Below are 18,475 nucleotides of genomic sequence, written 5' to 3'. Positions count from 1 at the left end.
CTTAAAAAAACTCCTTTATATTATAAATTTTAGGAGCAAAATAAGGCACCAAATAAACATGAATACCAATGAAATAGAATATAATAATAAATAAATAAAATAGATAATTAAAATTATAAATAACTAAAATTGAAATAAAAAAATTATAGAAAATAGGAAAAATATGAAAATCCCTTCTTTAATTCTCAACTACGGATGCTCTTTTTCAGATCCACTGAATGTGACTATTTATAGACAATTTGACAAGTAGGAGGTGAAATTATATGGATACTAGGATGTGACATATGGACAATACATGAGGTAATAGACGAATAACACTTGTTTCTTCCGAACATTAAACATAGGCATCCAATATTTGTATATAATATTTATATTATTTTATACTTTATACGTTTTTCTATTTTAAGAAGAGAAAAATGTGCTTAAGGGTAATGACTTGATGCAAAAGCTTCATCAAGTTGAATGGAGTGGGGGTTTATCCAATTCCTCCAAAAGATTTCTGATCAAGAACTCTACTATGCCCATATCCTCATTCCTCAAGAGGTATGATATCCATTTCATTATCCTCATCTCTGACTTGAATTTCCTCAAAATTATCACTTTCCAACTAGGAGATAAAACGGTGTGATATATGAACTTCAAGATTGTTCTAACGTAAGATCCTTAACATACTGTAAAGCCCCCAATCGTTTATACATATAAGAGGAAGGGTAAAATAGGAAAAGATGGAGGGGATACGGTTAGAAATGAGGCTGAATCGACAAATGAGAGGGCAGAAGAGACACTGAGGATTGACAACGGTTAAGGTGGGACCCCTCAGCTTGAGATTAAAAGGAAAGGAAATGGAAAATCAGGAGGCAGGTAAGAAAATAAGGAAAAGTTTCCTAGAGGAGGCGCTTCCGAGCTCTCTTGAATGGCTGCAGAGTTACTACCATCGTTTTTCCATTTTGTTTCTTTCTTCTTCTTATTCAAGACTGCTTTACATGTTACTCTGTTTTCAAATATATTCCATATTGAATAAAAACACTGCTACATTTCAACTGGTAGTGAGTTTTGTTCTGAGAATCTCTTTTTCTTATTGGTGTAATTCTTTTCTTTGTTTCTATTGGAGGGAAATATTTGCAGAAATAGCTTAGGAAAAACTCTAGGTTCTTAACAACGTGGTATTAGAGCCACAATCCTGGGGAAGATGCGAGGCATGGCTCAAAAACAAATTGAAGAAAGACTAGAGTCGACAGAGAAGGAGATGGCCGGCTTACGAGAACTGATAAGTGGATTATGCAAAAATCTTGAAAGAATAGCCGATGAAGTGCGGGAGAGCAACACAGCCAGGAAGAAGGAGGAATCAATGCTCACTGAAGGTAGTGTGACCAAGGAGAAGGGTAAGGCGGATGAGGCAGAGCCGTCCCACGCGGGAGTTACAATCGGAGCAGACAAAGGTAAGTACAAACGCCTTGAAATGCCTATGTTCACAGGTGAAAATCCCAAGTCCTAGGTATACCGAGCAGAACATTATTTTGAAATCCACGAATTGACTGATGTGAGGTGGCCATTATCAGCTTTGCTCTTGATGAGGTGAATTGGTTTCGCTGGAGTAACAACCGCAGGGCGATAACAACCTGGGAAGAATTAAAAAGGAGGTTGTTCGATCATTATTGGAATGTGGGGGAAGGAAGCCTATGCGCTCGATTGCTCAAAATCAAACAAGAGGGAATATATTTGGACTATGTTAAGAAGTTCGTAACCTATTCCGCACCATTGCTGGAGTTGTCTGAAGAAGTATTGCAAGACCTTCATGAATGGGCTGGAGCCAACCGTGCAAGCCGAAATTATCAACTGCAACCCTAAAACACTAGACGATTGTATGAGAGAGGCTTAGCTGGTAAACAATAGGAACTTGGCTTTAAAAATCGCTCTCAAGGATTTGGGAGTTAGTGGGCTTTGCAGTCGTGAGGCCCATCAGGGAAGGAGAGAACTTGCCGAGAAGGCCCAAACTAAGGGAAACGAGATACCATCGATGAAACAGGTTGCGATACCTGTCAAGACTCTTTCTGCGAAGAGAGAAGCACCCGTGAAAAGGTTGTCCGATACTGAGTTCAGAGATTGGCTCGACAAAGGTTTATGTTTCAGATGTAGTAAGAAATACTCGTCTGGTCATAGATGCAAAGTCAGAGAAAATCGCCAACTAATGTTGTTCATAGCTAACGAAGATGAGGATCCGGGGGAAGAAGTAAGCGAGGAGGAGGAAGAAAAGTTGAAGCTGAATAACGCAAAAGTGGGAGAAAAGGCAGAATTGGCACTGAATTCGTTGCTAGGCTTCTCAGCAAAAGGTACCATGAAGTTGAAGGGAGTAATTAGAGGGAAGGAGGTGCTCGTCCTCATCGATTCAAGGGCGACACACAATTTCATTCACTAGGACACGGTCAGAGAGCTGAACATCCCTACAGAAAAACGCACGAGATTTGGAGTAGTGATTGGGAATGACAGTGAAATTGAAGGAAAAGGAATCTGTAAAAGGGTAGAACTCAGCCTACCCGGGTTGAAGGTGAAGGAATATTTTTTGGCAATAGAGTTAGGTCGTATGAATGTAGTTTTAGGAATTCCATGGCTTTGCACTACGGGCTTCATGGGTATTCATTGGTCGTCCCTAACCATGGATTTTTGGGCCGAAGGCTCCCATATAACATTGCAAGGGGATCCCTCATTAACAAAGGCAAAAGTGTCATTCAAGATGTTGAGTAAGCAATGGGAAGAAGATGACTTGGGGTTTTTAATAGACTTCAAGCAGTTAGAGATTGAGCAGGAGGCAGAGACTAGAGTGCAAGAAGAAACTGATTCTACACAACTACCCTTAATGATTCGAGTGCTTCTGGAACAGAACTAGGACATATTCAAACTGCCATCAACCCTGCCTCTACAAAGATCAATAAACCATCACATCCTCATCAAAGAAGGGACTAATCCCATCAATGTGAGACCTTACAAATACGATCACGCATAAAAGGAAGAAATAGAGAGGTTAGTACAAGAAATGTTGTAGGCTGGTTTTATACGACCTAGCAGAAGTCCCTACCCAAGCCTTGTACTCTTGGTAAAAAAGAAGGATGGAGAGTGGCGTTTTTGTGTTGATTAGAGGAAATTGAATCAGGCCACGGTAGCTGATAAGTTTCCTATACCCGTGATAGAAGAACTATTGGATGAGTTACACGGTGCAACGGTATTTTCCAAGTTGGACTTAAAGTCTGGTTACCATCAAATCAGAATGAAAGAATGGGACATCGAAAAAACTGCCTTTTGCACACACGAGGGACACTATGAATTTCTTGTCATGACGCTTCAGCCACGTTTCAATCTCTTATGAACCAGGTTTTTAGACCATTTTTACGTCGATTTATCCTTGTTTTATTTTTATGATATTTTGGTTTATAGCCTTGATGTATCTACACATGAAACAAATTTGGGGGTGGTGTTCAATGTACTAAGGGATCATCAACTGTTGTCAAGAACGAATTCATTACTTGGGGTATTTGATCTCTTCACAAGGGGTAGAGGTTAATGGTGATAAGATAAAGGCTATGGTCAACTGGCCACAACCAAAGAATACAATCGAATTGCGTGGGTTTCTAGGACTCACAGGATACTACCGCAGGTTCGTGAAGGGGTATTATAGTACCCGAGCTGCCCCACTCACCAAATTACTTCAAAAGAACGGGTTTAAATGGAATGAGGAAGCCACCAAAGCCTTCGAGAACTTAAAGAGGCAGATGATATCCTACTCAGTGCTAGCCTTACCTGAATTCAACAAACCGTTCATCATCGAGACTGATGCATCAGGCATGAGATTAGGAGCAGTGTTTACTTAAGGGGATAGACCAATAGCTTACTTCAGCCAAAAACTCTCTTCAAGGGTGCAGGCCAAGTCAGTTTATGAAAGGGAATTAATGGTCGTGGTGTTGGCAGTCCAGAAATGGAGACATTATTTACTTGAGGGGAGGTTCACAGTCATATCTGATCAGAAGGCATTGAAGTTCCTCATTGAACAAAAGGAGGTCCAGCCTCAGTTTCACCGCTAGCTAGCCAAGTTGCTAGGGTACAATTTTGAAATCCTATACCAACCTGGGCTTGCGAATAAGGCGGTAGATGCTCTTTCAAGGGTGCAAGATGTTCCTGAAATATAGAGCTTAATGTCCTCTGCAGTAGTGGATGTAGATCTGATCCTTAAGGAAGTGGAAGCTGACGAAGAACTCCAAAAGATCATAGCTATACTTAAGGGAAACCACATTATCAGTGGAAGAATCAAAGATTGTTGTACAAAGGAAGGCTGGTGCTTCCATGCTTTTCATCCTTGATTTTATCACTATTACATACCTTCCATGATTCAGTGTTGGGAGGCCACTCGGGTTTTCTGAGGACATATAAGCAAATGAATGGGGGGCTACATTGGCCAGGGATGAAGTCTGATATTCAGAGATATGTGGAGGGGTGCGAGATCTGCTAGCGGAACAAAACAGAGTCTTTATCGTCGGCTGGGTTATTACAACCGCTACCAATTCCCGAGCTGTCATTGGAAGAATGGACCATGGATTTCATAGAGGGGCTACTGAGGGCTGGAGGTTTCGATTCTATTCTTGTAGTAGTAGACCGACTAAGCAAGTATGGCCACTTTGTACCCTTAACACATCCCTTTACAGCGAAGCAAGTGGCGGATCTCTTCATACAGGAGGTAGTGAAACTCCATGGCGTTCCTAAATCGATCACGACAGATAGGGACGAGATTTCTCTAAGTAATTTCTGGAGGGAGATGTTCACATCCTTAAGAATGAAACTTAAAGGAGCATGACATTCCATCCACAAACCGACGGACAAACTGAGAGAGTCAACCGTTGCTTGAAAACTTACAATGAACAACCTACTCGCTGGAACAAATGGTTAGCATGGGCAGAATTATAGTACAACACTACATTTCATCAATCTATCACCACCCTTTTCCAAGCAGTTTTTGGTCGCCCTCCTCCCCCTATAGTACACTATGGAGATCGAAAATCCACTAATGACAGCGTTGAAAGACAGAGATTTAGCTCTGAATGCTCTCAAGGAAAACTTGCTCAGAATCGAATGAAGAAGCAAGCTGATTTGCATCGTCGAGAACTAAAGTTCGAGATAGGGGATGAGGTATTCCTCAAATTAAAGCCATACAGACAGCGGACTCTAGCCAAAAGAAGAAATGAGAAGTTATCTCCCAAGTTTTACGGACCCTTCACAGTAGCGGAGAGGATTGGAGAAGTGGCCTACCTCTGAACTTACCAATCGAGGCAGCCATACATAACGTGTTCCATGTTTCACAACTCAAAAAAAAGTTAGGCCAAACTCAGCAAGTCCAACACATTCCCCCCATTTTAACCGAGGAGTTTGAACTTCAAGTTAGTCCGAAGGTGGTACTGGGAGTAAGATGGAATGGTGAAACAACAGTGCAATAATGGTTAGTAAAATGGAAGGGTTTGCCCGAAAGTGAAGTAACTTAGGAGGCAGCACCTGCAATGAGACAACAATTCCCTGCATTCCACCTTGAGGACAAGGTGTGTTTCGAGAGGGGAGGAATTGCAAAACCCCCAATCGTTTATACATATAAGAGGAAGGGTAAAATTGGAAAAGATGGAGGGGATACGGTTAGAAATGAGGCTGAATCGACAAATGAGAGGGCAGAAGAGATAGTAAGGATTGAAAATGGTTAAGGTGGGACCCCTCAGCTTGAGATTAAAAGGAAAGGAAAGGGAAAATCAGGAGGCAGGTAGAAAAATAAGGAAGAGTTTCCTAGAGGAGGGGCTTCCGAGCTCTCTTGAATGAAGAGTTACTACCATCGTTTTTCCATTTTGTTTCTTTCTTCTTATTCAAGATGCTTTACATGTTACTCTGTTTTCAAATATATTCCATATTGAATGAGAATACTACTACATTTCAACTGGTAATGAGTTTTGTTATGAGAATCTCTTTTTTTCATTGGTGTAATTCTTTTCTTTGTTTCTATCGGAGGGAAATATTTGCAAAAACAGCTTAGGAAAAACTCTAGGTTCCTAACACACACCCCTCAAGATAGTCCTCTTTTGGATTCACAATTCACCTTCTTTTTATTGGACCGAATCTCTGTTTGAACTTTATGAGCTCTAATACCATATTGGATAACATGGGGTTTCATCTCAAAATCATTATAAGTGTGAACCCCTTGTTTTTATCGAATATGAGATCGCTTTCTTGGTCATAACTTAAAACATATAAACTGTCTTCTCAAGTACTTCCTTCACAGAATTAGCAGAACTTTTCCTCATCTACCAATCTTCGGCCTTGTTGATTGGTATGATTCTCTTGTACATCGACTCGACAAACTGTATAATTGTCTTCTCACTTTCAGCTTTCTGGGTTTTAAAGGAACCCTGAAGGATTGGCCATATTCTATACCTTTGATGCTCTGGCATTTTAGGCTATCAAAATCCTGAGAATATATCAAACCAACAGGAGAATTATCGACAAGAGCTGACCTTGATGGTTGAGAGAGTGCAAAAGGCTGAACTTTAAGCTTTGTACCACAATGGATTTGATTATTTGGAGAAGTACAAAGTCAAAAAGATTATTCAATTTAATTACATCTGACATTATTTTCAACCTAGAGAAGTAGAGTGAATAATGGGTTTGCTTTTGGAAAATGCTTCTATAAGCCGTTCTGTTATGTGCCTTTTCAAGATGGATAAAAAGTTTAATTGTAACTTGTAACAATCTTGTATATAAATTAGAATCCAATACCATAATTCAAAGAACATCACTAATACAAATAATCAAAGCTCTTTCTAACATAGCCTCTGCCTACATATAATCAGGGGTAGGATGAGGCAGAAGAAATGAATAGTTGATGGGCCAAAATTCGGTTTAAAGAAAATACCACAAGAGAGCTCCATATATATGTGTATTTGTCCTCTAACCTCTCTGTAATATACAGATCGCCACAGGTATTTAAGACTACACTACAAAATTGTCAACCACTCCTTGACCGCAGAGCCACTCTTTTCCCCTCTACCAAAAACTTCCCACTGCTCTCAAGCTGCAACCACGAACATGAAAAAGAACATCAATTGCCATCAAGCAATTCCATGAAAAGTCCAGAGAAAAATACCTATTAGATCCTCAAATTCCATTTGGTCCCTAAGTTTCAAAATGTTACCCCCCTTTGAGTTTAATTTCCAATAGGTCCCCTAAGTTCCAAAATGTTATAATTTTACCCTTTCAGTGATGAGAATAATTTCCACTTGATCCCTAGGTTTCAAGATTTTACCGAGTTTTCAGTGAGAGCATCACTTGGTTCTTAGTGTTAACTATCCATGGATAATCTTGGAACCTAAAGATCCAATGAAAAACGGAACTCAAAACTCAAAGGTAAAGGAATAACATTTTGAAACTAATAGACCAAATAGAAACTATAATTAAAAACTTAGAGATCAAGAGATATTTTCCCCAAAAATCAAGTTTGGTTGAAATGCTTAGAAAATGTGTGCTATACACGTCCGAGAGGCTAAAAAACCGTACCTTCTGTTTCAAATAAGCAAGTGCATCTTTCTTAGAAGAATAGTTGGCAAAAACTGAAGTGGCACGTTCATCAATCAAAGCTTTTAGCTGCTTCAGCTTTAAAGATTCCCCAGGTACCTAAAATAACAAGATGCGAACCAATGTCATTGATGCCTTAGAGAAACAAATAAACAAAAAAAGAATCTCCCCCAACAATTGGTAACATACTTGGCCAAGAATCGTTTTACACAATTTTCTCAACTTCACTTTCTGCTGCCCATCAGATTTCACTGTTACTGTGCTGAAGGAGTCGTCATACTTCCGTTTCAAGGGGGGTGCGGCATCACCAGAGTCTTCATCGTCACTTTCATCGAAGGAAGTCTTTTTTCCTTGAAAGTAGCAGCCAGCTATTTTCTTTGGTCTACTCTTAATACCCAGTCCTTGCTTTCCAGTTGTGGATTTATCCTATAAAGTTTCAAAATAGAAAAATTATCAGGCACCATCTGTGAAAGAAATACATGATCCGTGAACAGATGACAAATATTGTTGCACCATAGAACTCCAACATTATTCTCTGAAATATTATATCCCACTATAGTGTAATCTTACTATACCAAAAATTCATAAAATAAAATTTGAAGATGACATACTTGGACAAGCTTGTATAGATTCTCTTGATCATCTTCATGAAAGGTGGTTCTCTCATGCACATTCTCATTGCTTTTGGTTTGAAGGCCTTTTCTTCGTTTAGATTCGGCACCCAAATATCCTCCAGAAATAAATCCATATTTGTAGCCCCACCATTCAGAAGAAACACCAACTCTGTTTTCTGTAAGATGCAGCAAGTCCATTCAGAATATGATTTGATTTTCTCCAAGACGGGAGATAAAAGAAAAATATTAGTTCCATACCAACTGCATTTAATATCTCCAAACCTAGCCCAGCCGCAAATAATTTCGTTAGAAATTAGTTTAGGATTCGATGTGAGCATTTTAAGAAATTTAATGGGGTTTACCCAGTGTTGAACTCTCTGACCACTTTTGCAAAGAGAAAAAAGAGAATAAAGATAACATAGAAGGGGGAAATAACTATGACATTTCAATATATGGAGATACAAGTTTTAAATAAAGAAAATACAATTAGAAGACCAGGCCAGAATAGTCACTTCAGAAAATTTAAAGTACCTCCAATGGCAGGAACATCAATTTCAGATTCCTCAGATGACTCCGGTTCGGTATCTGCGTAAGAACATGTTTGTGGTAACTCCTCCACCTTTTTTACCTGCATCGTAGATCTACTTTGAGAATTGGCACACTACATTCTGACATTCATATATAGAGAAGCTACACTACAAATAATTTGATCAGCCTGATAAAGCTAGAAGAAACAATTGGTCTACATATTACTAAGCACCTGTAATAGAAATGCCACAATGAAAAGAGAGATCCAGTAAAACTTAGAACGATGGTGCGGAAGAACATTTAGAAAATTCATCATTTGTATTTCATTGAATCTTTACTTTATTTCAAAACAAGAAACAAGCATTTCATTACATCTTTTAGTTGACATGAATCATGATCAGGGATTAAAATATCGATGTCGATACCAATATCAAGATTCCAATTTTACGGATATGTTGTTGGATATTTATGTAAGTCACGAAATTTATAAAATTTATTTAGATTAATAATTAAGTTGTTTTTACTCCTACACTAAATTATGGATATTGTTATTAGTATTCCTATTCAGATCAGATGAAATATATGACATTTCTTATGTTCTACCAGCATTTATAAAAAATATTGGAGATATCAATGAATATTTAATATCAACGTCAAACACTTCGATTAACGAATATATCGACATGTCGACAGATATTTTCATCTCCTTGGACATGATAGCACCCCGGAAAGATAATATGAGGATTTCAGAGTTGAAACTTCAAGACTTACAAGGATCCCTTCAAGATCCTTAGAAGAATATGCATTGACAAGTTTTCCTCTCTCTCTTCTCTTGTATCTGGCAAAAAAGAAAAACATGTATCTCCAAGTAATTAAATGATCAGGAGGAGAATTGGAAAAAAAAAATAATGTTAAACAACTCATAAGTGGGCCAAATACAACCGGACCAACCTTCCTTGTGGTCGTGTTGCCTTAGTAACCAGATCCTGATCATTGGTTGCATCATCCACAGTCTCCACCGCAGTGGCATCCTTCTCTGCAGCTGAAAATCATCAAATCATAAACATCAGGATATGCAAACTCTTGAAATACTGACGCAAGCTAATTCCCAAAGTTATTACCTTCCTCACTGTTTTTTACTGCTTGCTGCAAAGAAAAAAAAAAGAACTTTAAGCTATTCAATTCTCAAAATATACACAAAATTAATACAAGATAGGATAAATTATAGAATGGGGAGAGGGAAATACCACTTTCAGTCTCTTCAAGATGTTATCAAATTGTGTGGTATCAAAAGCCCAATTGTTCTGCTTCTCAGTGCCGATGCCTAAGGGCAAAGAACAAGTCAAAACAATCTAAAACGCATTCATAAAACATCCAAGCCCACCCCAAAGGCCTAGACTATGAAGACATCTAGGGTTTGCCTTATGAAGCTCACCCGAATGGTAGGTGTTACACAAATACCCCACATGATGCAAACTACACTAGTACCTTGGATGGTTTAAACTTAACTTCTAGAGTTAGTTTTGATATGCAAAATATAATCTTATCAGTTGATTCAAAAGCAGGATTTCAAAGCTTTATCATGTAATACGAAGCCGTTAGAGCCATTTGATAACCCTTTTCTTTTCAACTCTCCATTTCCAAATAACAAACTCGTTAATCAAAAGAACCAAACTACTATTTCAGTTCAAAATGTTTTCTAAACGAAGAAAAAAAAAAACAATGAAACTACTAGAATGCAACTTTATTTCTTGAAGACAAAAAAACAAAAACAAAAACATGAATATTATCAAACCATTTTAGCTGATTGATTGTTCACTAACAATGAACTAAATCCGAAAATCTAACAGAAATTTAAATTCGTTACCTCAAAATTAGAGACAAATGTACAAAATCTACCATTTGATCGAGTAGAACAATTAAAAAAATTGAATTAACGAAACAAAAAAGGAGATGAGGAGACAAACCGGCAGTATCTTGTTTATTTTTAACTCTAACATGGCCTTTGATCCCTTGCTTGTCCTTGCCAAGTCCTTCTCCTTCTTCCCATCCCTAGAAAACAGCAATTCAAAACACAATTAATTCAAAGTTGTAGAATGACGAAGAATCCATGTGAAAAGATTGGTTGAAAGAGGCGGAAGGAAAGGAAGAAGTAACCATCTGCTTCATTAGGCGAAAAGCTGCGGATTGTCTAGCGACGCCGACATAGCAGAGAGGAGCTTCGGGAGCAGCCATGGCTTCTGGTTGGTTGTCGGTGAAGAAGATCCACGGCCGACGCTGTGTTTGCCTCCTGAGGTTGTGGAAGAGAAGAGTTTGATCTAAGCACTCCCAAACCTAGAACAGGAGCGAGAAAAAAACCGCTGGCTTTTTTTTTATTTATATTTTTCAGAATTTATAGTTGCTGGGTGTTTATTTTTTTACTTTATTATTATTATTATTATTTAAATATGTCAGTTATTTTTATGCTGATATTAGACTAAATATTATATTTTTTATACTTCGAAGTTGGTTGGATTTTAGTACAAACTATAGTCCACTTATTTTCAATAAATTTCTGTGATAATCGCCAAAAGCCCATTTCAAAGGTCCAAGATGATAAATGACCCATTTTTTTAAAAAAATATCAAATGCTTATTTGTTGATGTCATGACCACATGATATTACAATACTGTCCTTCTTTTTTCTTTTTTCTCTTCTTCTCCGGTGCGAGAGATCTTCTTTTGCACATCATCCTCTTCTTCTTCGGTTTATTCTCTTATATACGTCTTTTTCTTCTCTGGCACAAACAGACTGAAAGAAAGCTTAGCGATAGCTCTACTGATAAATGTTGAGAGAGTTCCCCATAGCGAGCTCGAGCTTGCATCTTCTCTTTGTTCGTTTTCGGCTTTTTGCCTTCAGCACGACGAGTTCACCCAAGCAGTTCTGATGCGATCAACTCTAGTGAGCAAGAGACGAGAGAGAGAAGTGATTTTGTGAATGAGGAAACGAAACGAGAGCGAGACGAGTGAGAGCGAGACATAGTGAGTTATGAGTAAAAAAAAGAGTGAGCGAGACAAGCGAGAGCAAGAGACATAGTGATTTGTGAGTGAAAAAAGAAGAGAGAACGAAACGAGTGAGAGTGAGACTGCTTATCCGTGTGCGCACAAGTATATTTTGGTAATCTCATCCAAATTTGACGTCCGCAAAGGATCATTCAACATTTTTTTTTAAACGAGCCATTCCACGTTTTTTTGCCTAATTTTTGGGTTATCCATCTTACGGATCCTAAACTTTTTGTTATCCATTAGGATTTTTATTATAAATTGTGAAAACATATTCACATCTTGTATTTCCTAGGATGAAAATTATTGTTATTATTATTATTTAACCAATTTTAGGTAAAAATAACTTTGAAGAAATAAATTTAAGATTTATTAAAAGTATAAAGACTAAAATTGGATTATTGAAAGTACATACCTTCTAAATCAAACAAAATAGTTTTTATCCTCTTTTTTGGTTTTTTTAGTAGAACAAAGGTGTGTTATAGATGGTTACAAAAATAAAATAAAAATGTAGGGTATAGAAATTTGAACCTCTAAAATAAGGTAAGAAGTATATGTCAATCACTAATGAAGTACATATTGGTTAGAATATATACATTCACCCACTGGATAGTAACTAAAAAATAAAACAGGGGACAGGTTAAAGAAATATTAGGTTTTTTTCTTAATGAAAGAAATATTAGGTTTTAGTTGCATATTTAGTTTATGAAATATGATGTTTATGTCTATTTGGTCTCTGGACCGTCAAAATTATTCATTTTTTTTAAATAATCTGAGCTTTTAGAATTTTTTAATTTGTGGATCTACTAGAAATAAAATTAAAAGTTTAAGTCCCGTTTGATAATCATTTTGTTTTTAGTTTTTGTTTTTGAATTCTAAGTTTATATCATCCATATTTCTTACCATGATTTGCATCTTTCTTAAATATCATGGTTGAATTTTTACTCAAATTCCAAAAACAAAACAACTTTTTGAAATTTACTTTTTTTTGTTCTCAAAATTTGGCTTGGTTTTAAAAACCATTAATGAAAAGTATATGACAAAGGAAGAAATTTAGAGGTGGAAGTAATGATCATAGACTTAATTTTCAAAAACAAAAACAAAATGGTTACCAAATAAGGTCTTAGAGTTTCATTAAACATCAAGTTTAAATTTACATCTAATAGATTAATTAATTTGAGGAAAAAATAATTTGTGAGGGATCTATTAGATAGATAATCGAAAGTTTATAAATCTATTAGACACTTTTGAAAGATTGGGACTAAATAGACTCAAACCTCAAGATCGTGGATTAAACGTGTAATTTAACAAAAGTTGTAGTTTCCTACCATCTAGAAAAATGATGATTTATAAATTTTGACTAAATCATTAATAGAACACTTATTGCAGGTCTTTGTGATTCAAACTATTTTCACGTACATATATATCCATTTTGAAGGAATCGAGAAATTCAAATAAATTAAAAAAAAAATAGTGAAATAAAGAAGGCTAATGGAGAGAATTATTTTTGAACTATTTTGTCCAAATGATAATTCCATTATTCCCATTATACCCCTTCACTAATTAGGTTAATTAACATAAATTACAACTACTTGGACAAAAAAAAAATACCATTGGCATTGTTTATGTGGATAATTATTTAAATTTAATCAACCATTAACAACAACTAGGTGGCCATTGTTTGCTAACTACGTGGACATTTATGTGGTTAGACTTCAATTAAAAAGGTTAAGTACATTTCCATTTTTTTTCTCATCTTCTTTTTTATTAAATTTCTAAATTATGTGTTATATTACAATTTGTTGTTTTTTTTTGTTTTATAAATTAAGACATTTCTATTATGCCTCTTCAATTTGTCCGGAAAAAAAAGTATTTGGTAAGTTCAATCATTTGTAGCCATTTGTAATAGTGGGTGTTCTTCTTTCTATTCTTTTTTCCAATGAGGTTTCAAAACTATAATTTGTAACATTTTGTAGGAAATAAATAGATATAAGTATTATAATAAAAGATGTTACTTTTTCAAATTCCATAACCACAAAAATTAATGGTCCAATTGTAGTATAAATAGTTGCATCACTTGATATGCAATTGCTATTCAAAGTTCATTGTTATTTTCTTCCTCTCCTTTTTTTTATGCCAAATTAAAAGTGGATTGATTTCAAGTACATGCTAATATTTAAATTTTGTTGTATTCCATTAGTTTATATTTTCATATTTTTAATTTCTTAAAATTGCAGATATAATGGAGCATGAGCTAATAATATGAAATTTGAAACCTCTCCGAAATAGTTGGAGCTTCAAAGGAAGTGTTATTCGTAAAATTTTTGTTGAAAAATATCAAACAAGAAGGGAGAGTTGTTAGAGATATTGAAATTTATTGTCATAGATGAAAAGGTAATCATACATTTCTTATTTCTTAAATTTGATTGTTTAATTGTTTAATTCTTATTTTTTATTCCTTTTCAAGATCTAAAAGCCTACATCACATATTTCAATGGTCTTAAGTAAGTATAACCTTTTAAATTAAGTTTATCGAATGATTATATTATGAAAATTTTCAAAGTAGTTGATATATAATATGAGGTTGAAAAAATTAAATGGAAGAATGTGAATATTACACGAACTAGGGTTTGGCCAAAAAAACAAAGAAATATTATTCTTTAAGTAAGATTATTAGACAATGATGGAAAAAGAGATGAAGCATGTCGCCAAATTGTTGTCAAGAAATCTACATAGTTGATCCAGTGTGTAAACTGAAGGAACTTTTATACAAGAGTACCTCTGAGCGAAAGTGGATCTTTCCAAATCATTATGACAGAATTTCCACATTTACATTACCACATACACATATGCATTAAACTACTAATTACCGACATGCTTAAAGATAAATTAAACAAGAGAACAAGAAACTTACCAGTTGAAGACTCTCTTATCGTCGCTCTCTCCATGAACGAACTCCTTGCGCTCTTGCTAGAACAACAAGCTTTCATTCAGCAACACCTCGGTCGTCTACCACAAACGGCTTCACACGAACAGCAGGAAGATGGAGACGACACCACCACTTGAAACCCTTAGTATTCTCAGAGTGAGAATCCAAAGAGTGGGCTCTGTTCAGATTTGGTAGAGGGGAGAAGGAAAAGAGATCGTATACACGATCAAGCAAGTGGGAGAAGGCAACGACTATCGTATAGTCAAGATGCTTGATCGTAGGTGAGGTACACGATCGTGTTGGAAAAGTTAGGCGATCGTCTATACGATCGTTTAGTAAAGCTCGGGCGCTAAGCGATCGTTTAATAAAATGTGCGTGATGGTTTAGTAACTGTGCGCGCACGTGTAAGCGGTCGTTTAGCAAACGTGAGCTATCGTATAGGCTCTCAATTTACAAGCGATAGAATGCAAACACCTCGTGAGCTAATAACCGTGTTCATTTCAAAATGAAAATAATTTTCGTTTTATTCTTCAGTTACGAAAATCGAATGGAGCTTCCCACTAACGTATGGTTACGGAGAAAACGTTGGGCAATTATCCCATAACTGTCCAATTAATAAAATTATAAATATAATCATATTATATTCATAACCTATAGTTTAATATCATATATTAACCATAATGTTTTCTCCTCCACTAGATATAAATCATATTTATATCCAATTTTCTCCAAATTAATGTAACTCATACATAAAGTCAATTATATAATATATAATTAACTAGTTCAATTATATCATATATAATCAAACTCTCTCTTGTCAATTTGAACATTTCAAACTGACCGAAAACTGATTCTCAACTTGTATCCAAGCTACCAAGGGGACCTTATAGACCTATGACTCAAAGCTTCAAAGGTACGTGAATAGCTGACTAAACTCTTTAGCCACGAGATCCACTATCCATTAACTGCCAGACATTCCACTAAAGAGGACAGCTGAACTCTTTTTACCACAAATATATTTCTGTGTCCATCAGATATAACCAATCATCAGTACCCTTCACAGATACTCGTAAATATAGTTTGACCAATTTACCATTTTGCCCTTATAATTACATCTTACTCCTTAAGTACCATTGATCCCTCTAATGAACAATACAACATAGTCCTACTATGTGTAAACACCTTTCGGGCCATGAGAAGGTGTGTGACGCCATATCGTTCAAGCCCCAAAGGAGCAATCTATCTACTTTCACCTGGCTTAAGTTACATAATAACAACCAGTTATTTTAGTTTATTGGTTTGTGGTAAAGCAAATAAAACATCCAATGTGCAAAGTCAAGAAGTGAAGTAGATATCATATATTATACATCACAAGCATTCGTACAAACTGTTTACAAACTACAGGATACGAGACTTTAGGACATTATCCTCAACAATCCCCCAAACCCTAAGTCTCCCTACTTAAGTAGATAATAAGTATGTTAACTAAGATTAAGGTATTGTTAAGATAAGGTTGTAGAGAAAAATTAAAAAGATAAGAAGAGTGACGGAAGTGAAATAATAGCTAAGTATGGAAGCCATAATGAGCCTTGCATTTAGAAAGATAATGCGTAGGTGCATAAGGCCTTGTGGGTAGAAGCCATGCTCAATGGAGGTTAGTAGATCGCATGGTAAGCGAGGAAGAAGAGGTTGATTTTTAAGCTAAGTGTTGATCGAGTAGGGTGCCATGTGTTAGCATGGATGATGCACTAGTCAAAGGCCAAGAGAGGTTAGCGTGCAAGCTTACGCATGTTGCAAAGCAAGGCCTTAGGCGAGAGGTTGTAAGGCGTTGACCTTAGGCAAGGCATGCCAAGGCATGCGATGACCGAGAGGGGCATGCGGCCAAAGGGGTTGTGTGAGTGTGAGCGTAAGGCGCTGGGTGTGTGTTGAGGTGTGCGACTACAGGCTATGTGATGCTAAGCAAGTCATGGTTTGAGGCGTTGGAATGGACGCTAAGCTGGTTGTTGAACGATAGTCAAGAAATTGTCATGCGTTGATAGGGGTATGCGATGATCAAGCCTTGCGAGGTTAAGGAACTAAGAGATGTGATGGCAAGGCAAAGCCTTGGGCATGAGCATGATGAGGCGATGGCTTGGGTGCTAGCTAGGTGTTATGTAATAGCCAAAGGCTTGACATGAGATGATGAGGGGGAGGCGATGGCTTGGGGAAAGCAACGTGTGCATGTGTGTGGGTGCGTGTGTGTGTGCATGTGTGGGCGTGCAACGTCACTTATACACATAAGAACCGACATCTTATCATAAGTATTCCTCAGTACAATTAGTTTATGGCCAGGAGCTAAATATTTTTCATTTGTGAATTTTTTGTTGTGCAGGATATGTTCTAATTGCCTCACCACAACGTACTAAAATGGGACCTCAAAGGAGGTTAGGAATATGTGTCGGATTTGATTCCCCATGTATATATCTTGAACCCTTGACGGATGATGTATTTACTGAACGATTTTCTAATTGTCATTTTAATAAGACAAATTTTTCAATATTAAACGGAGGAATTAAGAAGTTGAAAAATGAAATTGACTGAAACACATCATTATTATATCATTTAGATCCTCATACATATCAATGGAAATTGGAAGTTTGAAAGATAATTCATTTAGAAAACATAGCAAATCAATTGTCGGATGCATTTACAAAATACTAAAAAAGTGACCATGGCATATACTCTAGCTGTAAATGCTCCATCTAGAATTGAAATCCCAACTCAGCAAGTTTTTACAACTAATGGGTCGACTATACGCTAGAAGCATGATAGACCAATAGGTTCAAAGGATAAAAATCCTCGAAAAAGAAAGGTTACCAATAGTTGAAATGACTCAATTGAAAATGGGAACATTCAAAAAGCAGCCTTGGACATGACTAATGATTAAAATATTGAAGAGACTCGAGTATATGAAGATAACAATGAGATATCGATAAATTATGTCATGACAGGAAAGAGACGGAATAGAACTGATGTTGTTATAGACAACATTTTTGCCTATAATGTTGTCCATGATATCATTCATGAAAATGAGGATTTTGAACCTAGGTCTATTGAAGAATGTCGTCATAGAAAGGATTGGCTCAAGTGAAAAGAAGTCATCCAAGTATAATTAAATTCACTTTCAAAATGTGAAGTTTTTGGACCTGAAATTCATACACCTAAGGGTGTAAAACCTGTGGGATACAAATGGGTATTTGTACGTAAAGGAAATAAAAATAATGAGATCACAAGATATAAAGCACGACTTGTTGCACAAGGATTTTCTCAAGACCAGACATTGATTATGAGGAAGCATATTCTCTTGTGGTGGATGCTATTACATTAAGATATTTAATTAACTTGACTGTATATGAAAAGTTTGATATGCATCTTATGAATGTTGTCACGACATCTATATGGAGTTTTGGAAAATGAAATCTACGTGAAAATCCCTGAAGGATTTAAGATACTTGAACCATATAATTCAAATTTTAGAGAATAATATTCGATCAAATTATCAAGATCATTATATGGATTGAAACAATCAGGACGAATGTGATACAATCGTCTAAGTGAATATTTATTGAAAGAAGATTATCAAAATAATCCAATTTGTCCATGTGTCTTTATTAAGAAATCAAAGTTAAGGTTTTCTATTATAGTTGTATATATTGATGATTTAAATATAATTGGTACTCCCGAAGAGCTTTCAAAAGCAATAAAATATCTCAACAAAGAATTTGGGATGAAAG

The 18,475-nt window shown here is 36.2% G+C and overlaps 1 protein-coding gene across 1 annotated transcript; it reads right to left on the bottom strand.

Annotated features, from left to right (window-relative positions):
• Window positions 1-6,755: 6,755 nt before the first annotated feature.
• On the bottom strand, window positions 6,756-11,111 carry LOC120092507. Its single transcript, XM_039050603.1, has 11 exons — window positions 10,890-11,111; window positions 10,700-10,784; window positions 9,980-10,056; window positions 9,854-9,878; window positions 9,684-9,774; window positions 9,504-9,570; window positions 8,736-8,832; window positions 8,202-8,380; window positions 7,780-8,016; window positions 7,573-7,689; window positions 6,756-7,090 (listed from the first exon to the last, which is right to left on the bottom strand). The coding sequence occupies exons 1-11, from the start codon at window positions 10,965-10,967 to the stop codon at window positions 7,025-7,027; spliced, it is 1,119 nt and encodes a 372-aa protein (XP_038906531.1). The 5' UTR covers window positions 10,968-11,111; the 3' UTR covers window positions 6,756-7,024.
• Between the last annotated feature and the right edge of the window lie 7,364 nt (window positions 11,112-18,475).

The sequence above is a fragment of the Benincasa hispida genome, chromosome 12 (assembly GCF_009727055.1).
Source record: "Benincasa hispida cultivar B227 chromosome 12, ASM972705v1, whole genome shotgun sequence".
Taxonomy (NCBI): domain Eukaryota; kingdom Viridiplantae; phylum Streptophyta; class Magnoliopsida; order Cucurbitales; family Cucurbitaceae; genus Benincasa; species Benincasa hispida.
The sequence above is the reverse complement of the archived record's forward strand: the minus strand, read 5'-3'. Positions and strand labels throughout refer to the sequence as shown.